The sequence below is a fragment of the Dendrobates tinctorius genome, unplaced genomic scaffold (genome assembly GCF_039654945.1).
Source record: "Dendrobates tinctorius isolate UK_male_01 unplaced genomic scaffold, ASM3965494v1 ptg000070l, whole genome shotgun sequence".
NCBI lineage: Eukaryota > Metazoa > Chordata > Amphibia > Anura > Dendrobatidae > Dendrobates > Dendrobates tinctorius.
In genome coordinates, this window is record NW_027361738.1 from 44,112,550 (window position 1) to 44,127,659 (window position 15,110).

Here is a 15,110-nt window from a genome sequence, read left to right on the forward strand (position 1 = left end):
ATCACCTATTGTGAACAGTGGACCCTGTGCCATCTACTGTACATACAGTGGGTACGGAACGTATTCAGACCCCTTTAAATTTTTCACTCTTTGTTTCATTGCAGCCATTTGGTAAATTCAAAAATGTTCATTTGTTTTTCTCATTAATGTACACTCTGCACCCCATCTTGACTGACAAAAAAAACCCCAGAAATGTAGAAAATTTTTGCAAATTTATTAAAAAAAAGAAAAACTGAAATATCACATGGTCAAGTATTCAGACCCTTTGCTCAGTATTGAGTAGAAGCACCTTTCAAGCTAGTGCAACCATGAGTCTTCTTGGGAATGATGCAACAAGTTTTTCACACCTGGATTTGGGGACAAATGGTGACAACCCCCCAAAATTTAGGTTTTGCAAACTTTAAATTTTTTTTCATCACTAAAATAATGAGAAAAACTGGACATGTTTGGTATCGCTGTAATCGTACTAATGTGGGGCCCGCGTGTTTCCGGTTTCGCCGCTAGGGGAGGTACTGTATGCAGTATGATAGGCGTGCCAGCGCGCTCGCAGGACTTCCGTCGGCGATATATAAATGTATGTATAATGCGCCCTCTATTCACGCCCCGAGGAAGGAGCTTGGCACTCTGAAACGCGCGTCGGGGTGGGCCGGCTTCCCTATGCAACAACAGCCATAAGGTAAAATGCCATGTTGAATGCCTTTCCACTGCTATTCAGGGTATGAGCACTTGCTTTATGATTGTGTCTATGGTTCTGTACCCTCACAATAGCTTACATCTATAGGGTCATTTGCAGTAAGCTGGGTGGCATTGAGGATACTAGCACTTGCTTTATGATTGTAATAACGGCTCTATATCTCCATGATATTTCACATCCACCTTATAAGGTCATCTGCTGTTCTTAGCTGGGTGGGTAGTGAGTCTGGCTCTTTGTATGCCATCACTCCATGTACCTTGTTGTCCATTTTATAATGTATATTTAATAAAGTAATTTCTTATGGGACTTTCTGACTGCTTGTCCTTCAGTGTGCTCTAGTTTAGTTTGCAGTTTGTCTTTACTAGTCCTGGTACAGGTATACATGTGGTATAAACCTACTGATAAATTTTGTTCAGTGATGGAATTACTTTGAGAAAGATCAATTGTTTTTTCTCGTTACCACATATACCATGTGTGCCACAAATGCATTTTATTATAATCGTACTGATGAGCAGTATCACACTGCGAAGTCATTTTTACCACAATTGCAGAATTGCATTTTTTTTTTCACACTTTCACCCCGTTTTCCAGTACAACTCATCATTCCTTCATATGTCTATGTGGACAGAAAATAAAAGGAGATATAGCTCTGGGAAGAAGGGGAGGAAGAAACGGAAACTGGTCCCGTCGTGAAGAAGTTAAGAAAACTGTGGATTTCTCTGGAGTAAGAGATCGGATCACAGATACTGTTTTATTCACCTTCCTATGACCTACGTGCCCATATAGACGGTTGAGGAGGGTTGATCCTACTGACAGATTCCCTTTAATCAATAGGTCATTTTCTGATGACACATTCCCTCTAATTAGTAATGAATATTCACCCTATAAAAGGTGGACATTCCTTACATGCCAATTTGCATACACATGGCCACTAGTGGCCGTGATGCACCTGTACAAGCCATTGCAATGAATTGCAAAGTCTTCTCTAAATGGAGACAATTCCCATATTTTTGATTCATTTTAAGAGACAGAAGACACAAAGGTGAAGGACGAGTGGCCACCCTTTAGTGAAGACTGGGGGAATCCAATATTGTTTCTCTATGCCGGACACCTCGTGACGACCATCGACAAAGCCCCCATTGTACTCGTGACGTTCGTGCCATCCTCGGACCCCATCTTACCTTGCTTTCTTGCACGTTGTGACCCACAGAAAACACCACAAAGGGATTAGGTGTGCTGCCCATTTTCTTCCCTGACTGGAACGGAACCAAAAAAAAGGCAAATATTAGGCGACTTGTCGTGCCAACAATCGGATTCGTGCACCGGGTACACATGACACCAGGTTAATGTATGAAGCAAGTCTCGCCATTACATCTGATAAAATAACATTTCTTTCATTCCAAATGAAGTTGGACAAAGAAACACAGATGTAAAATGCAATAAAATAAAGTAAAAATAAAGTAAAAAAAAAAAAATAACAGCAAGCCCATGCAGGTTAGCAATGGGAAAGACGCCATTGGAGAATGTATGCAGGAACACAAATGTACAACGCTTCCAAGCTGCACCATTGTACATTCGTGAAAAAGAATTAGCGAAAATGGCGGAGGGGGAAATAAGAGATTGTCAGGAAGCTCTGGTTCTAGCTTACGCTGATCCATCCTGGTGAGATCTCTTGATCGTGGGGAAGGATCATCTATGGTAAAGTAGACCTGTCACTACACATAGTGGAGACAGCCAACCATTGTCATTGCCCACCTTTAAAATGTCTATGGGCCTACTGGCCTTCATTTAGAGTAAGGCACATCACTTCAGGGGAGGGGGTTCTGTTTAGGAATTTATAATAGGAACTTCTGATGTGAGGCATTAATGGAAACCTTCAGCTTGGATAACCACTAGTGATGAGCGAACGTGCTAGGAGAAGGTGTTATCTGAGCATGCTCGGGCACTATCCGAGTGTCTTCAGTGCGCTTAAGAAATATGTTTGAGTCCCCTCGGCTGTTTGACAGCCACAACACATGCAGTAATTGCCTGCATGAGTTGTGACTGTCAAACAGCCGTGAGACACGCAGGAACGAGGACGCAAACATACTTTTTGAGAACGCTGAAGACCCTCGGTTAGCACCCGAGCAGGCTCAGATAACACCTTATTCCATCACATTCGCTCATCATGAATACCCAACCATTTTCCAGGACCAAGGAGGTCTATAAAACGGCCCCTAAATCTCTATTACCGGAAATCCAACACTATATGCGGAAGCTCTGCTCACACCTGCAGTACTATGGATCCAACGCACATCATGCTTTTCCAAATTGGGGCTGTTAGGCATTCTGCTGGTTTGGATGCATAGACAGAAACGTTGGTGGAGTCACGGAATTCATCTGAAGATATGAGCAGAGCCTGAGCAAACCATAACTCGTCCATAGGACCAGGGTATTGGGAAGTTATGGGAGACATCCCCAATTACATCTATGAGGCGCATGAGCTCTCTGTACTTCTTGGAATCAGTGGGGGACTGACATCATCAGTGTGATGTTTTGGCATTTCTATAAGGCGGTCAGTTTTTAAAAAAAAGGAGATTTTTGTGTACTCACCGTAAAATCTCTTTCTCTTAGCCTCTAATTGGGGGACACAAGACCTTGGGTGTTATGCTTTCTGTCCACTAGGAGGCGACACTATGCTTAATCTGAAAAAGATTTGGCTCTGGCTCCTCCTCCACAGTATACACCCCTGGGCGGCATCCACCTTACCTCAGTTTTTGTACCCAAGCAGTAGGAGGAGATAACAAATCCAACATAACCAAGCCTATAAACAAAGGCTACTATGTACAGCTCAAGGAACAATATGAGTACCCAACATAATAACAGCCCGCAAGGGCAACAGGGTGGGAGCTGTGTCCCCCAATTAGAGGCTAAGAGAAAGAGATTTTACGGTGAGTACACAAAAATCTCCTTTACTCTGTCGCCTCATTGGGGGACACAAGACCTTGGGACGTCCCAAAGCAGTCCCTGGGTGGGAAGCAATGGACGAATATTGTGCTGACAGGTCCCTAGACTTGGGACACTGCCGCCTGCAGTACCCGTCTACCCAGACTCGCTTCCACTGAGGACTGAGTATGCACACTGTATTGTTTTGTAAACGTGTGTAAGCTAGTCCAAGTGGCCGCTTTACACACGTGTTGTGCTGAAGCCTGGCGTCGAATGGCCCAGGAGGCTCCTACCGCCCGTGTGGAATGTGCCGTGATACCGGCCGGAATAGGAGAATTGTTTAGGCGGTAGGCGTCATGGATGGTGGACCTGATCCACCTGGCAAGGGTAGCTTTTGAAGCCGGTAAATCCCTGCGAATGCCTTCTGGAATAAGGAAAAAAAAAGAATCAGACTTCCGGAAGGGTGGAGTCCTAGACACACATATACGCAATGCCCTGGCAAGGTCAAGAGTATGCAGGGCCCTCTCCACTCTATGAACCGGAGCCGGGCAAAGGGTCGGTAATGAGATGCCCTCATTGAGGTGGAAATCAGACACAACCTTTGGAAGGAAGGATGGAACTGTACGGAGAACCACCTTGTCCTGGTGGAAGAATAGGAAAAGCTGTTTGCAGGAGAGCGCTGACAGCTCAGACACCCTGCGTAGCGAGGTGATTGCCACGAGGAAGACCACCTTTTGTGATAAAACTCAAAGTGGAGCTTCCTTAAGAGGTTGAAAAGGAGGTGCCTGTAGAGCAGTTAGGACCAAATTAAGGTCCCACGTATCCAGTGGACGTCTGTAAGGAGGGACCAATCTGGAGACTCCCTGAAGAAACGTCCTGACTTGTGGTTTGTTAGCAATACGCTTCTGAAAGAGCACTGAAAGCGCTGACACCTGACCCTTAAGCGATCCTAAGGATAGGCCGGCGTCCAGACCTGATTGAAGGAAACCACGAACTTTCGGAAGAGAGTAAGGGAACGGAATTCGCCCGCGAGAGTCGCACCAAGTAAAATACGTTTTCCAGGTACGATAATAAACTTTGGCGGAAGCTGGTTTCCGTGCCCTGATCATGGTTCTAATGATGTCTGGAGCAAACCCTGCCTGGGTTAAAACCCAGGTTTCAAGGACCACGCCGTCAAATTGAGAGTCCCTAAATTCTGGTGGTAGAACAGGCCGTGAGACAGGGGATCGGGACGGTCTGGAAGACGCCAAGGGGTGTCTGCTGTAAGCTGAAGGATGTCGGCGTACCATGTACGTCTGGGCCAGTCCGGCGCAATTAGGATGGTCGGAACTCCTTCCTGCTTGATCTTCCTCATGACTCAGGCCATCAGGGGAAGAGGTGGGAAAATGTACAGAAGCTGGACCTGAGTCCAGTCCTGAACCAGGGCATCCTCCCCGAGCAACCTCAGACCGCATGTCCTTGCCATGAAAATGGAGACCTTGGCATTGAGATGAGATGCGATTAGGTCCACGTCCGGAGTCCCCCAGCGATAACAGATCCGACGAAAGATTTTGGGATGGAGACCACTCCCCCGAGTCTATTTCCTGTCTGATGAGGTAGTCGGCTTCCAAGTTGTCCACACCCGGACTGTGGACCACTGAGAGTACTGATTTCTTGTTTTCTGCCCAGCGAAGGAGACGCGCCACTTCTCTCATTGCCTGGGCACTGCGAGTCCCACCTTGGTGGTTCACATATGCCACTGCCGTGGCATTGTCCGACTGCACTCTGATGTGAGAGGCCTTCAGCAGATGGCAAAAAACTTTTAGCGCCAGGAAGATAGCTCGTATCTCCTGAATGTTGATGGGCATGGTCGCTTCTATTGGAGACCACGTGCCCTGTGAAGTAGGTGCACTGCACCCCATCTTGTTAGACTCACATCGGTGGTCAGGACTTTCCATCGACTGGGAAGAAAGAATTTTCCTTTGGCCAGTACGGGTGGTTTGAGCCACCAGTACAGTGATTTCCTGGTTGACTCCGTCAGTCGGAACTCCCTTTCGAGGGAGAAAGGGTTCCTGTCCCAGGATCTGAGAATGGCTAGTTGAAGAGGTCTGAGGTGGAACTGGGCAAATGGTACCACCTCCATTGCTGCTGCCATCCTGCTAAGGAGTCTCCTGGCAAACCGAAGAGATCGGCAAGGTATGTGGATTAACATGCGAACTGCACAGCGGATATCTTGTACCTTGTCCTTGGGAAGGTGTACCAGACCCCTGGAGGTATCGAACAGGATCCCTAGGAAGATCAGTGACTGACTCGGGAGTAGTTGACGACTTCTTAAAGTTGACTAGCCAGCCTAGACGAGTTAGTGTGTTGATCGTGATCGAGACGCTGTCTTCGCAGTCTTTGACAGTAAGTGCCTTGATGAGTAGATCATCCAGACATGGGACGACCACTATGCCTCTGGAGTGTAGGACATCCATGGTGGCTGCCATAACCTTGGTGAATGTTCTGGGAGCCGTGGCTAATCCGAAAGGCAAAGCCACGAACTGGTACTGATTCTGCCCTATTGTGAACCTGAGAGATCTTTGATGAGCAGGCGCAATAGGGATGTGAAGGTATGCCTCTTGTATGTCTATGGAGGCGAGATATTCTCCCTGTTCCATAGCCGCAATGATGGATCGAAGGGACTCCATGCGAAACTGCCGAACTCTTACAAACTTTTTGAGTTGCGTTAGGTCCAGGAATTGGCCGAATGCTGCCTCTCTTTTTGGGAACCACGAATAGGTTGTAGTAGAGTCCTCGGAATCTCTCGTTTTCGGGAACCCGTATTATGACTCCTGCTTGAAGGAGAGAGAGACACTATTTCCTTGACCCACCTGTCCTCTGTAATAGGCAGCCAGACTTGCTGAAAGATTAAAAGTCGACCGCCTACAGGTGGGGTGTCTTCCATATTTCGTGAGTCATGACGAGGAGAAATTCTGGAATTTCCCTCCTTTGGGCTTTGCCTGGCCTGATGTTGACCGCCAATTCTTGTCCGTCCTCTGTGCTGTCCTTTGGTTGTCCCTGTGAGGGGGAACGGTTGTAATTCTGTGAAGGACATGAAGCGGCCTAGCCTGAGGAGTTCCGAAAAGACCAGAACCTAGCCTGGTTACGTCGCTTAAACGTACGTTTAGGTTGCGGTTGGGGAAGAAAGGTACTCTTACCCCCGTGGCATTGGAAATCATCTTGTCTAATTTTTCCCCGAAAAAAAATCTCCCACTGACGTACGGGAGATCCGCAAGAGGCTTGTTTGAAGACGCGTCCGCTTCCCATTCTCACAGCCAGAGGATACGTCTGATTGTAATTACATTCGCTGCTATACCTGCTACGCCTCTTGCAGAATCAAAAGCTGCAAGGCGTATGTAATCTGCCACCACCGCTATCTGAACTAGTTGATCGAACATCTGAGGAGCAGACTTTTGTAGGTTCTCCTGCAATCTTTTGGCCCATAACAGAATGGCCGTGGCTGCCCACGTTGAGGTGAACGCGGGAGCCAGGGAGGCTCCTGCAGCCTCAAAAATTGAACAAGCCATGCGCTCAACCTGCCGATCTGCTGTATCCTTCAGGGTTGAGCTATCTGGCAGTGAGAGGAAAGACTGTGCTGCAAGCTTAGAGATAGGGGGATCGATTTCCGGTGGATCTATCCACTTCTTGGTCTTTTTGAGAAAAAAGAGTATCTAGCCCTTTTTTACGGTTTTATTTACGGTTGGCGAATTTTTTTGGCAGGCTGCGAAAAATGCTTATCAAGGATGTCCTGAAAGCTTGGGTGATCAGAAAAAAACTTTAGGGACTTCAGGGGCCCCTCAAAACAGATCTTATGTTTTGGGGGTTCTTGGGGAGCATCGGATAAAACCAGCACCCGAGGAATAGAAGTGATAATGTCCTCAACTAGCGCTGTATTGCTAGGAGGACAAGGAGCCTGAGACTCCTATGTTTCCTTTTCTGATTCGGAGTCACAGATGCCCTCTGAATCCTGCGCATCGCTGAGGCGTTGCCTGGAGGGAGATCTGGACCGCCGCTTTTCCATGCCCGAAGATCTCTGTGGACATCTGCTGCTCCCGTCTCTGGAACGAGACGGTCTAGGAGACCTAGAATTACGGTGTCTCTGCCTAGAGCGGGACGACCGTGAGCCATGGGAGGACGTAGCTGAACGTGACCTATGGGCAGTGGCGTATCCAGGGGGGGGCAGCCGGGGCAGTTGCCCCGGGCGCAGGCAGCAGGGGGGCGCAGTCGGGCCGCCCGGCCGCCTACTGCAGCGGTCCGCAGTATGCCAGTATCTCCCCCCCCCCTGCGGCGGCTGCGTTCTGCCGCTACCAGTCCTGGGAGTCGGCGGTTCTCTGTGTCAGCTGTCAAGCTGACAGCCGACGCAGAGAAGGAGACCGCGCCGACTTCCAGGCAGCAATTGTACTGGCGTCTATATAGACGCCAGTACAATTGAAGCTCTGACCAGAGCGCCGGGTCAGAGCGACGTCAGCAGCGTGATCAGGTCATGTGATCACGCTGCTGACGTCACTCCCGGCGCTCAGAGCGAACGCTGGTGGTAAGTGTGCTCCACTGTGGAGCTGAAGAACCACCGAAGATGGGAGATGGGGGGGGGGGGGGGGGTGTTAATGAGCGGAGATGGGGTTTAATGTGGGAATGGGGGTTAATGAGTGGAGATGGGGGTTAATGTATGGGGATGGGGGTTAATGAGCGGAGATGGGGGTTAATGAGCGGAGATGGGGGTTAATGTGGGAATGGGGGTTAATGTGGGAATGGGGGTTAATGAGTGGAGATGGGGGTTAATGAGTGGAGATGGGGGTTAATGAGTGGAGATGGGGGTTAATGAGTGGAGATGGGGGTTAATGAGTGGAGATGGGGGTTAATGTGTGGGGTTAATGAGTGGAGATGGGATTAATGTGGAGATGGGGGTTAATGAGTGGAGATGGGATTAATGGGGATGGGGGTTAATGAGTGGGGGTTAATGTGTGGAGATGGGGGTTAATGAGTGGGGGGTTAATGTGTGGAGATGGGGGTTAATGTGTGGAGATGGGGGTTAATGAGTGGAGATGGGATTAATGTGGGGGGTTAATGTGGGGATTGGGGTTAATGAGTGGAGATGGGGGTTAATGTGTGGGGGGATTTGGAGTGGGGGTACATAATGTGTGGGGGGATTTGGGAGTAGGGATGAGGGGTTATTGAGTGGGGATGGGGGGTACTTAATGTGTGTGGGGGATTGGGGATGGGGGGGATTTGGAGTGGGGATGGTATTTAATGTATGTGGGGAGATTTGAGGACACAAAATGAAGAGTATGTATGAGGAAACAGTATGGGGGATGGGTGCAGACAGTAAGGGGTGCGAACGGGTGAATGCATGTGGACACAGTATGGGGAGTCGGGGATATGTGTGAGCAGACAGTATAGAGAGTGAGGGGGTAAATATATGAGGAGACAGTATGAGGAGGGAGGGGAATAGCGTGAGGCGACAGTATATTACAGATATTTGTATTTAGGGGCATTATAATGACACTTCTATCTTTAAGGGCATCGTGTGGGGATTTGCTGCAGAAGACCGGAGAAGATGGAAGTCTGCAGAGACAGCTGTGGATGAGAAAACTCATCATGGGGTCTGGACAAGAAGAAGAAAAGGTGACTGACTCCAGAGACGACGTCATCTATAAGGTACTTGGATGTAAATGTTATTTGTGATACTGACTAATTCTCATGTTTTTATTTGTTAGGAACATTAAAGGGGTTGTCCAGGTTTGTGCTGAGTCTGCAGTCATTCTATGTGACTGCAGACGTCTGAATTCTCAGTGCTCACTGAACGCTGTTAGGATTCTCTCATGCCGGTAATTTACATACATACGGTCACATGCTGACTAGACATGTGTGGCCTCACTCAATGATAATGAACAGAGCGAGGCTGGGCACGTCTAGTCGGAATGTGGCCAGAAGTATATAAATCACATACTTGTGCTGACATGACTGTACATCGGCAAGGGAGAATCCTAAATGTGTGCAGTGCATTAGTTGTGAGAATTCAGAAGCTGCAGTGTCAGGATTCAGCTCTGCAGGTTCCAGTAGTCATCACATGGACACTTCACTCATATGCGATTTTCATAGTTATGGTCCTGTGACAACGAGCTTCTCTTCCTGCTTTCAGTTTTTTACTGAACATTGAGAGCATTAGGGAGAGCAGCTCGTGGGTACATGACTAAGTGTGCAAGTCGCATATGTACTTGGGGGGGGGCGCCGAACCAAATTCTTGCCCCGGGTGCCAGAAAGCCTAGATACGCCTCTGCCTATGGGGCCGTTCACTACTAGCATTGCCAGGGACTGCCTGTCCGCTTATAGCTGGGATATGACCCTGCATAGCCTGAAGCAATGTGGAAGTCAGCGTATCTATGGACTGTGACATAGATGCGGCCCATACCGGCATGTCAGTGGAGTTGAAACAGTGACAGGGGCCTCTTGGGGCACTGACCCAGCATTTTGGGAACAACTCTAGCAGTACGGTGCATGTTGCCACTGGGAAGATTGGCTTTGCAGGCTGAACAGACTGCGTAACAGCAGATAAACCTGTTTTTTTTTTTTTTTTTCTTTTTTTTTTTTTCTTCTTCTTTCGGACCTGGAGACCGACATAGTGCACTGAGTGCCGGCAGGTTATTCTGACCAAAAACCTTACAGGGGTGGCTATGCAGAGGAGCGCTATAGGGAACCTATAGGGAAGTCTGCGTCCACAGCAGGATATTATCCTGCTGTGCCTTACCCCACCGGTGTGCTCCTAGATCCGGCGCCAGCAGAAATACTTCGGTTCTGCGCCCCCTGGAGACTGTGCAGTGTTCTTGAGTAATATAGCAGCGCTGCTCTCTTCCCTGAGGTAAAGAGGTGGGAGGGAGGAGGGGCGGAGAGCAGAAAAAGGGCGCGCAGCCAGGCAAAACTGCGCCTTCCTGGCTCAATCCGGCCCCTGTATGACGCTGTGCAGCGTCATTATCATCATCCAGGGGGGCAGGCCGAGGGCGGTAACAAGGGGCGGCGGCTTCGGCGGTCTAAAGTACAAAATCCTGCCCGGGAAGGGCTCCAGAGCGGCGCGGTAGTCCGTAGGGGGGCGGAAAACGAACCAAAACCCCCCCCCGGATGAGTGCCATATCGCTCGGACGCCCCTATATACGAAGCACAGCTCTGTGAAGGGTCTTTTTGACCCCTTTAGAGGGCTGATGCTGCCGCAGGGACAGGAATCCCTGCATACTGTAGCCCAAATATGACAGCCCCCGGCCCCATAGCAGACCACAGCAGTGCTGGGGCTACAATAAAGTTAGCGCTGCGAACGCAGCTCCTACCTGTGGCGTCTCAACCTAACATCCCTAGAGGGGGTTAGGGAGGGCGCTTCACCGCCATCAGGAGGAATTCTTCCTCACCTCAGCCTCAACCCAAAAAGCCCAGGGCCTGGGGAAGGAGGGGGGTTCTCGACCTCGAACCATGCACCCGAAGGGCTGGGGAGGGACCGACATGGGGAAGAGCCATCTCTACCTCAACCGGGTACCGCTAAAAAAGAGGACCGAGGAGGGAGCCATGTCGGGAGTCTCAGAGAGACCCTCTTTTCTTCATCTGTGTCAAGAAGAATCTTCTTATGGTGTGCCTCCTTGCGACACTAAGCAAAAACTGAGGTAAGGCCGATGCCGCCCAGGGGTGTATACTGTGGAGGAGCCAGAGCCAAATCTTTTTCAGATTAAGCATAGTGTCGCCTCCTAGTGGACAGAAAGCATAACACCCAAGGTCTTGTGTCCCCCAATGAGGCGACAGAGTAAATTTCCCCTTTAAAGAGAACCTGTCACTTGCCATAAATATGTAGTTTGAATGTACAATAGCTGTTCTCCTGAATCCTGCGCTGTTTTTCTGCCTCTTCCCTATAAATAAAATCTAGTATTGCTGGCCAAGTGGGTGTGTTCATCAACTCTTCTCTAGGAATTTCTTTGAGTAACACACCCATTTGGCTAAAAATAATAGATTAATATTAAGGGAAGAGGGGGCCATATATTAGGAACAAAGAGGCACAGGTGAAAAAGAAAAACGCCGAATTCAGGAACAGCGGCATTTACACCAGGTAAAAAAAACCTGACACATTTAGGCTGTGTTCACACACAGCGGTTTTTTTTTAGCGGTTTTTACCACGGTTTTCACTATAAAACCACTAAAAATAAGCTTCTCAGTCATTTCAATGCATTTTGCACTTTTTGTGCACATTGATGCATTTTTTACAGCGAAAAAAACGTATTGAGGTAAAAAACGCAGCATGCTCATTAATTTTGCGGATTTTTCTGCGGTTTTGGCTTCTTCCATGCGGTTTGAAACCGCTGCGGAAAAAAACGCATCAAAACCGCGCAAAAACCGCCGCGGAAAAGTAGGTGCGGTTTCTGGGAAGGGATTCAGGTTTTTGAGCAGAAATTTTCTGCAAGGTGTGCACTTAGCCTTATTGTAAATGACAGGTGCTTTTTAAGGACAGAGGTAAATCTACCATTAGCTGCTCACACTTTTGCAAAACAAGAATGTGTTTTGTGAAGTAATTTACATTGTAATTTGTGCCGTGTTGTTACAAGCAGTATAAGGCAATGGGATTTATACTGAAATCTAATAATGGGGTTATCCAGGATTAGTTGCCTTTTCCCCCCCAAAAAACAACGGCACAACTGTCCACACTTTGCGTCTTATATTGTGGCTCAGCTCCGTTGAAGTAAATGGGGCTGTGTTGTAATATCAGGCACAACCTGTACTCATGCGTGGTGCTGTTTTCGGAGTAAGCAGCCATGTTTTTCGAATCCTGGATGCTTGTGTGGAAGTACCTATACAAAAATATTAGGAAATTTACTTTTTTTCCCCCCAAGTTACCCCATATATTGGCACTGGCCAAATTAGACCTACTGTAGGAAAGACCCGAACCTTTAATTGGGAAGTTGCAGAGATCAAACTCCCTGCAGACACCGAGGGCAGAGATTGGGGTGATCTGCAAGGATTTGAGGGCAAGAGCCAAAACTGTGGCTTCATCCTGGCCTTTCTGGCTTTGAGGTCCATCCTCATCCTCATGTATGCAGGATATCTGATGCATGCCCGTGTGGTGAGCACTGTCCATGCGGTCACATACATGAGTAGAGGTGCGGTTATTACCTTTCATGGGCCAAGCTCTATGCAGGTTAATAAAGCACCGAGTACCCATCACCCACCCATAGATGCGGCCACTGCTGCGTATGAACCAGTGTCCAGTCTATCATGCAGAAGGGTCCGATGACTTGATTCATACAGGTCGCAGCCACAGACTATACAGCAGGCCTGCTCCCTGTTCACACATGATTTGGTGTAGTGCCGTAACCACTGCGGGTGGGTGATCGCCCATCTGACATACTCATGCCCACTTGCCTGTGACCTTACGGGAAGGATTGTGCGAGTCTTATACATAGATTACTCTCATTTTATGGATTTATCCCTTAAGGTCCTAAAAGGGTTTAACTGGATTGTTTTACCTTTTTAGCTTTGTCAACAGCAGACTTCTTCATGCCATCCTGGTTAAGCTCTAATGGATTATTCTTATGACAGGGAAAAATGAACACACTCAGGGTTAATAAACCAAGCTATGGAGGATGCTCTAGCAGGTTAACCACAGGACGACACGGGCACAGGACACGGAAAGACAAACTCGACTGAGGAAGGTACATATTGACACAGGACACAATGTGGACAATAGGAGAGAGATGTTCCAGAGGCAGCAAACACTAAAGACACAATCGTATCTGCGTTCAGGTTCGCTGTGGGGTGCAACAGAAAAACAATTAACACTCAGATCAAAAATGTCATACGGTAAAAAGCAGGGGGGACAAGACCACGCTGGAGGACAGCCATCAGCAGAAAATCACCTATTGTTTAAACCTTTTTTTCTGTGTTACACGTGTTTTGTTTCTTTATTGTTGGCAATTTTTTTTTCTAGATCTATCACGATCTTTAGAAAAATAAAAAATAAAGCCAAAACAAAAAATTAGTAATCTTGCAATTTCTCACTGGGGCATTCTTAGACTCATGCTTCCTGTCCTGTTTTCATCAGGGTTCCGCAGGATTACAATGACAGGTAACACCCCTATACACAGCTGACCCTTCCTTCACAATGACCTTGGTACAGGCTCATTAGATGCTTCAATACAAAAAGAGTACGGTAAAGAGTCTTTGTTTCAGGAAACAACACAAATATATTGTGGCCAATATACAGTACATGTGTTGTTTCCTGAAACAATAGGAATTTAGAGTCTAAAAAAAGCCCCAGGGGTCAATTTGAAAACTGCAAGATTTTTACTTTTTATTTTTAATGCGGATTGTGATATAGAAACAAAACATTACCAAAATACATTTTGCACAAAAATCTGATTTAAGCTGTAGCTCATTTTCTTAGGATAGCTCGCGATACCTTGTGAGCAGTAGTCGAAGCTCACAGATACACTGGTCGCTTTGCCACTGGGATTGCAGAACAGCAAAAAGCGGCTATCTCACACTTATTAGGGGGAATGGCAGAACTGATAATAGATATTCAGCTCTGACATCCTATGGAAAGTGGTTTTGTTTTTTTCTTATACTTGGCAGATGCTATATGGAAATGCATTATCAGCCATTCCCATAAAAAGGAGTAGTAATTCCTTGCTTTTCCCCCCAATTTTCTTGCAAGGTAACGAGCATTACAAAACGGCTAATAATGTAACATCCTGATTAGTGATGAGCGCAAGTGCTCGTTACTCGAGTCTGCCTAGGGTGTTCGGGTATGCACCGAGTATCGTGGGTGATCAAGTGACATGTTCAAGTTCTTGTGACCACATGTTTCGCAACTGTTCGACAGCCACAAAGCAGGCGGTGATTGCCTGACAAACACGGGCAATCCCCACGTTTTGTGGCTGTGCAACAGTCGCGAAACATGCAGCTGTGGAGACTAGAACATGTTGCTCGAGCACCCGCAATACTCGGTGCATACCAGAGCACCCGAGGCAAACTCGAGTAGTAGTGATAAGCGAACATGCTGGGGTAAGGTGTTATCCGAGCATGTTCATGCGTTCACCAAGTGTCTTCGACATGCTCGAAAAATTTATTTGAGTCCCCGCGGCTGCATGTCTTGTGGCTGTTAGACAATCGCAACACATGCAGAGGTTTCCTGTTAGGTAATCCCTGCATGTGTTGTGACTGTTGAACAGCCATTAGACATGCAGCCGCATGGACTAGAACATTTTATTCGGGCAAGACACTCGGTTAGCACACGGGCATGCTCAGGTAACACCTTATCCCAGCACGTTCGCTCATCACTAATCCTGACATATAGTCCTAAGTGGCTATATACACCGCTAGGCTTTGAGTATAATTTTCCCAGGACAGATCCCAAACGGCAAGTTCTTAAAATCCAAATCAAAACATACAACATTTATGGACGATTGCTTAGTGTCACTTCACTTGGTTGGTATTGAGGACATGC

At 47.6% G+C, this 15,110-nt stretch overlaps 1 protein-coding gene across 2 annotated transcripts in view; it reads right to left on the bottom strand.

The window, feature by feature from the left end:
- Nucleotides 1-15,110, bottom strand: part of ESYT2 (extended synaptotagmin 2) — a 159,144-nt gene that overhangs the window by 20,250 nt on the left and 123,784 nt on the right. Inside the window, exons 14-15 of one of the 2 annotated variants that reach the window (XM_073581610.1) lie at nucleotides 13,132-13,194; nucleotides 1,876-1,950 (exon numbers count right to left, since the gene is read on the bottom strand). In XM_073581610.1, the coding sequence (XP_073437711.1) occupies nucleotides 1,876-1,950; nucleotides 13,132-13,194 (138 nt within the window). The remainder of the gene's footprint in view (nucleotides 1-1,875; nucleotides 1,951-13,131; nucleotides 13,195-15,110) is intronic. The other variant, XM_073581611.1, reaches the window with a different exon arrangement.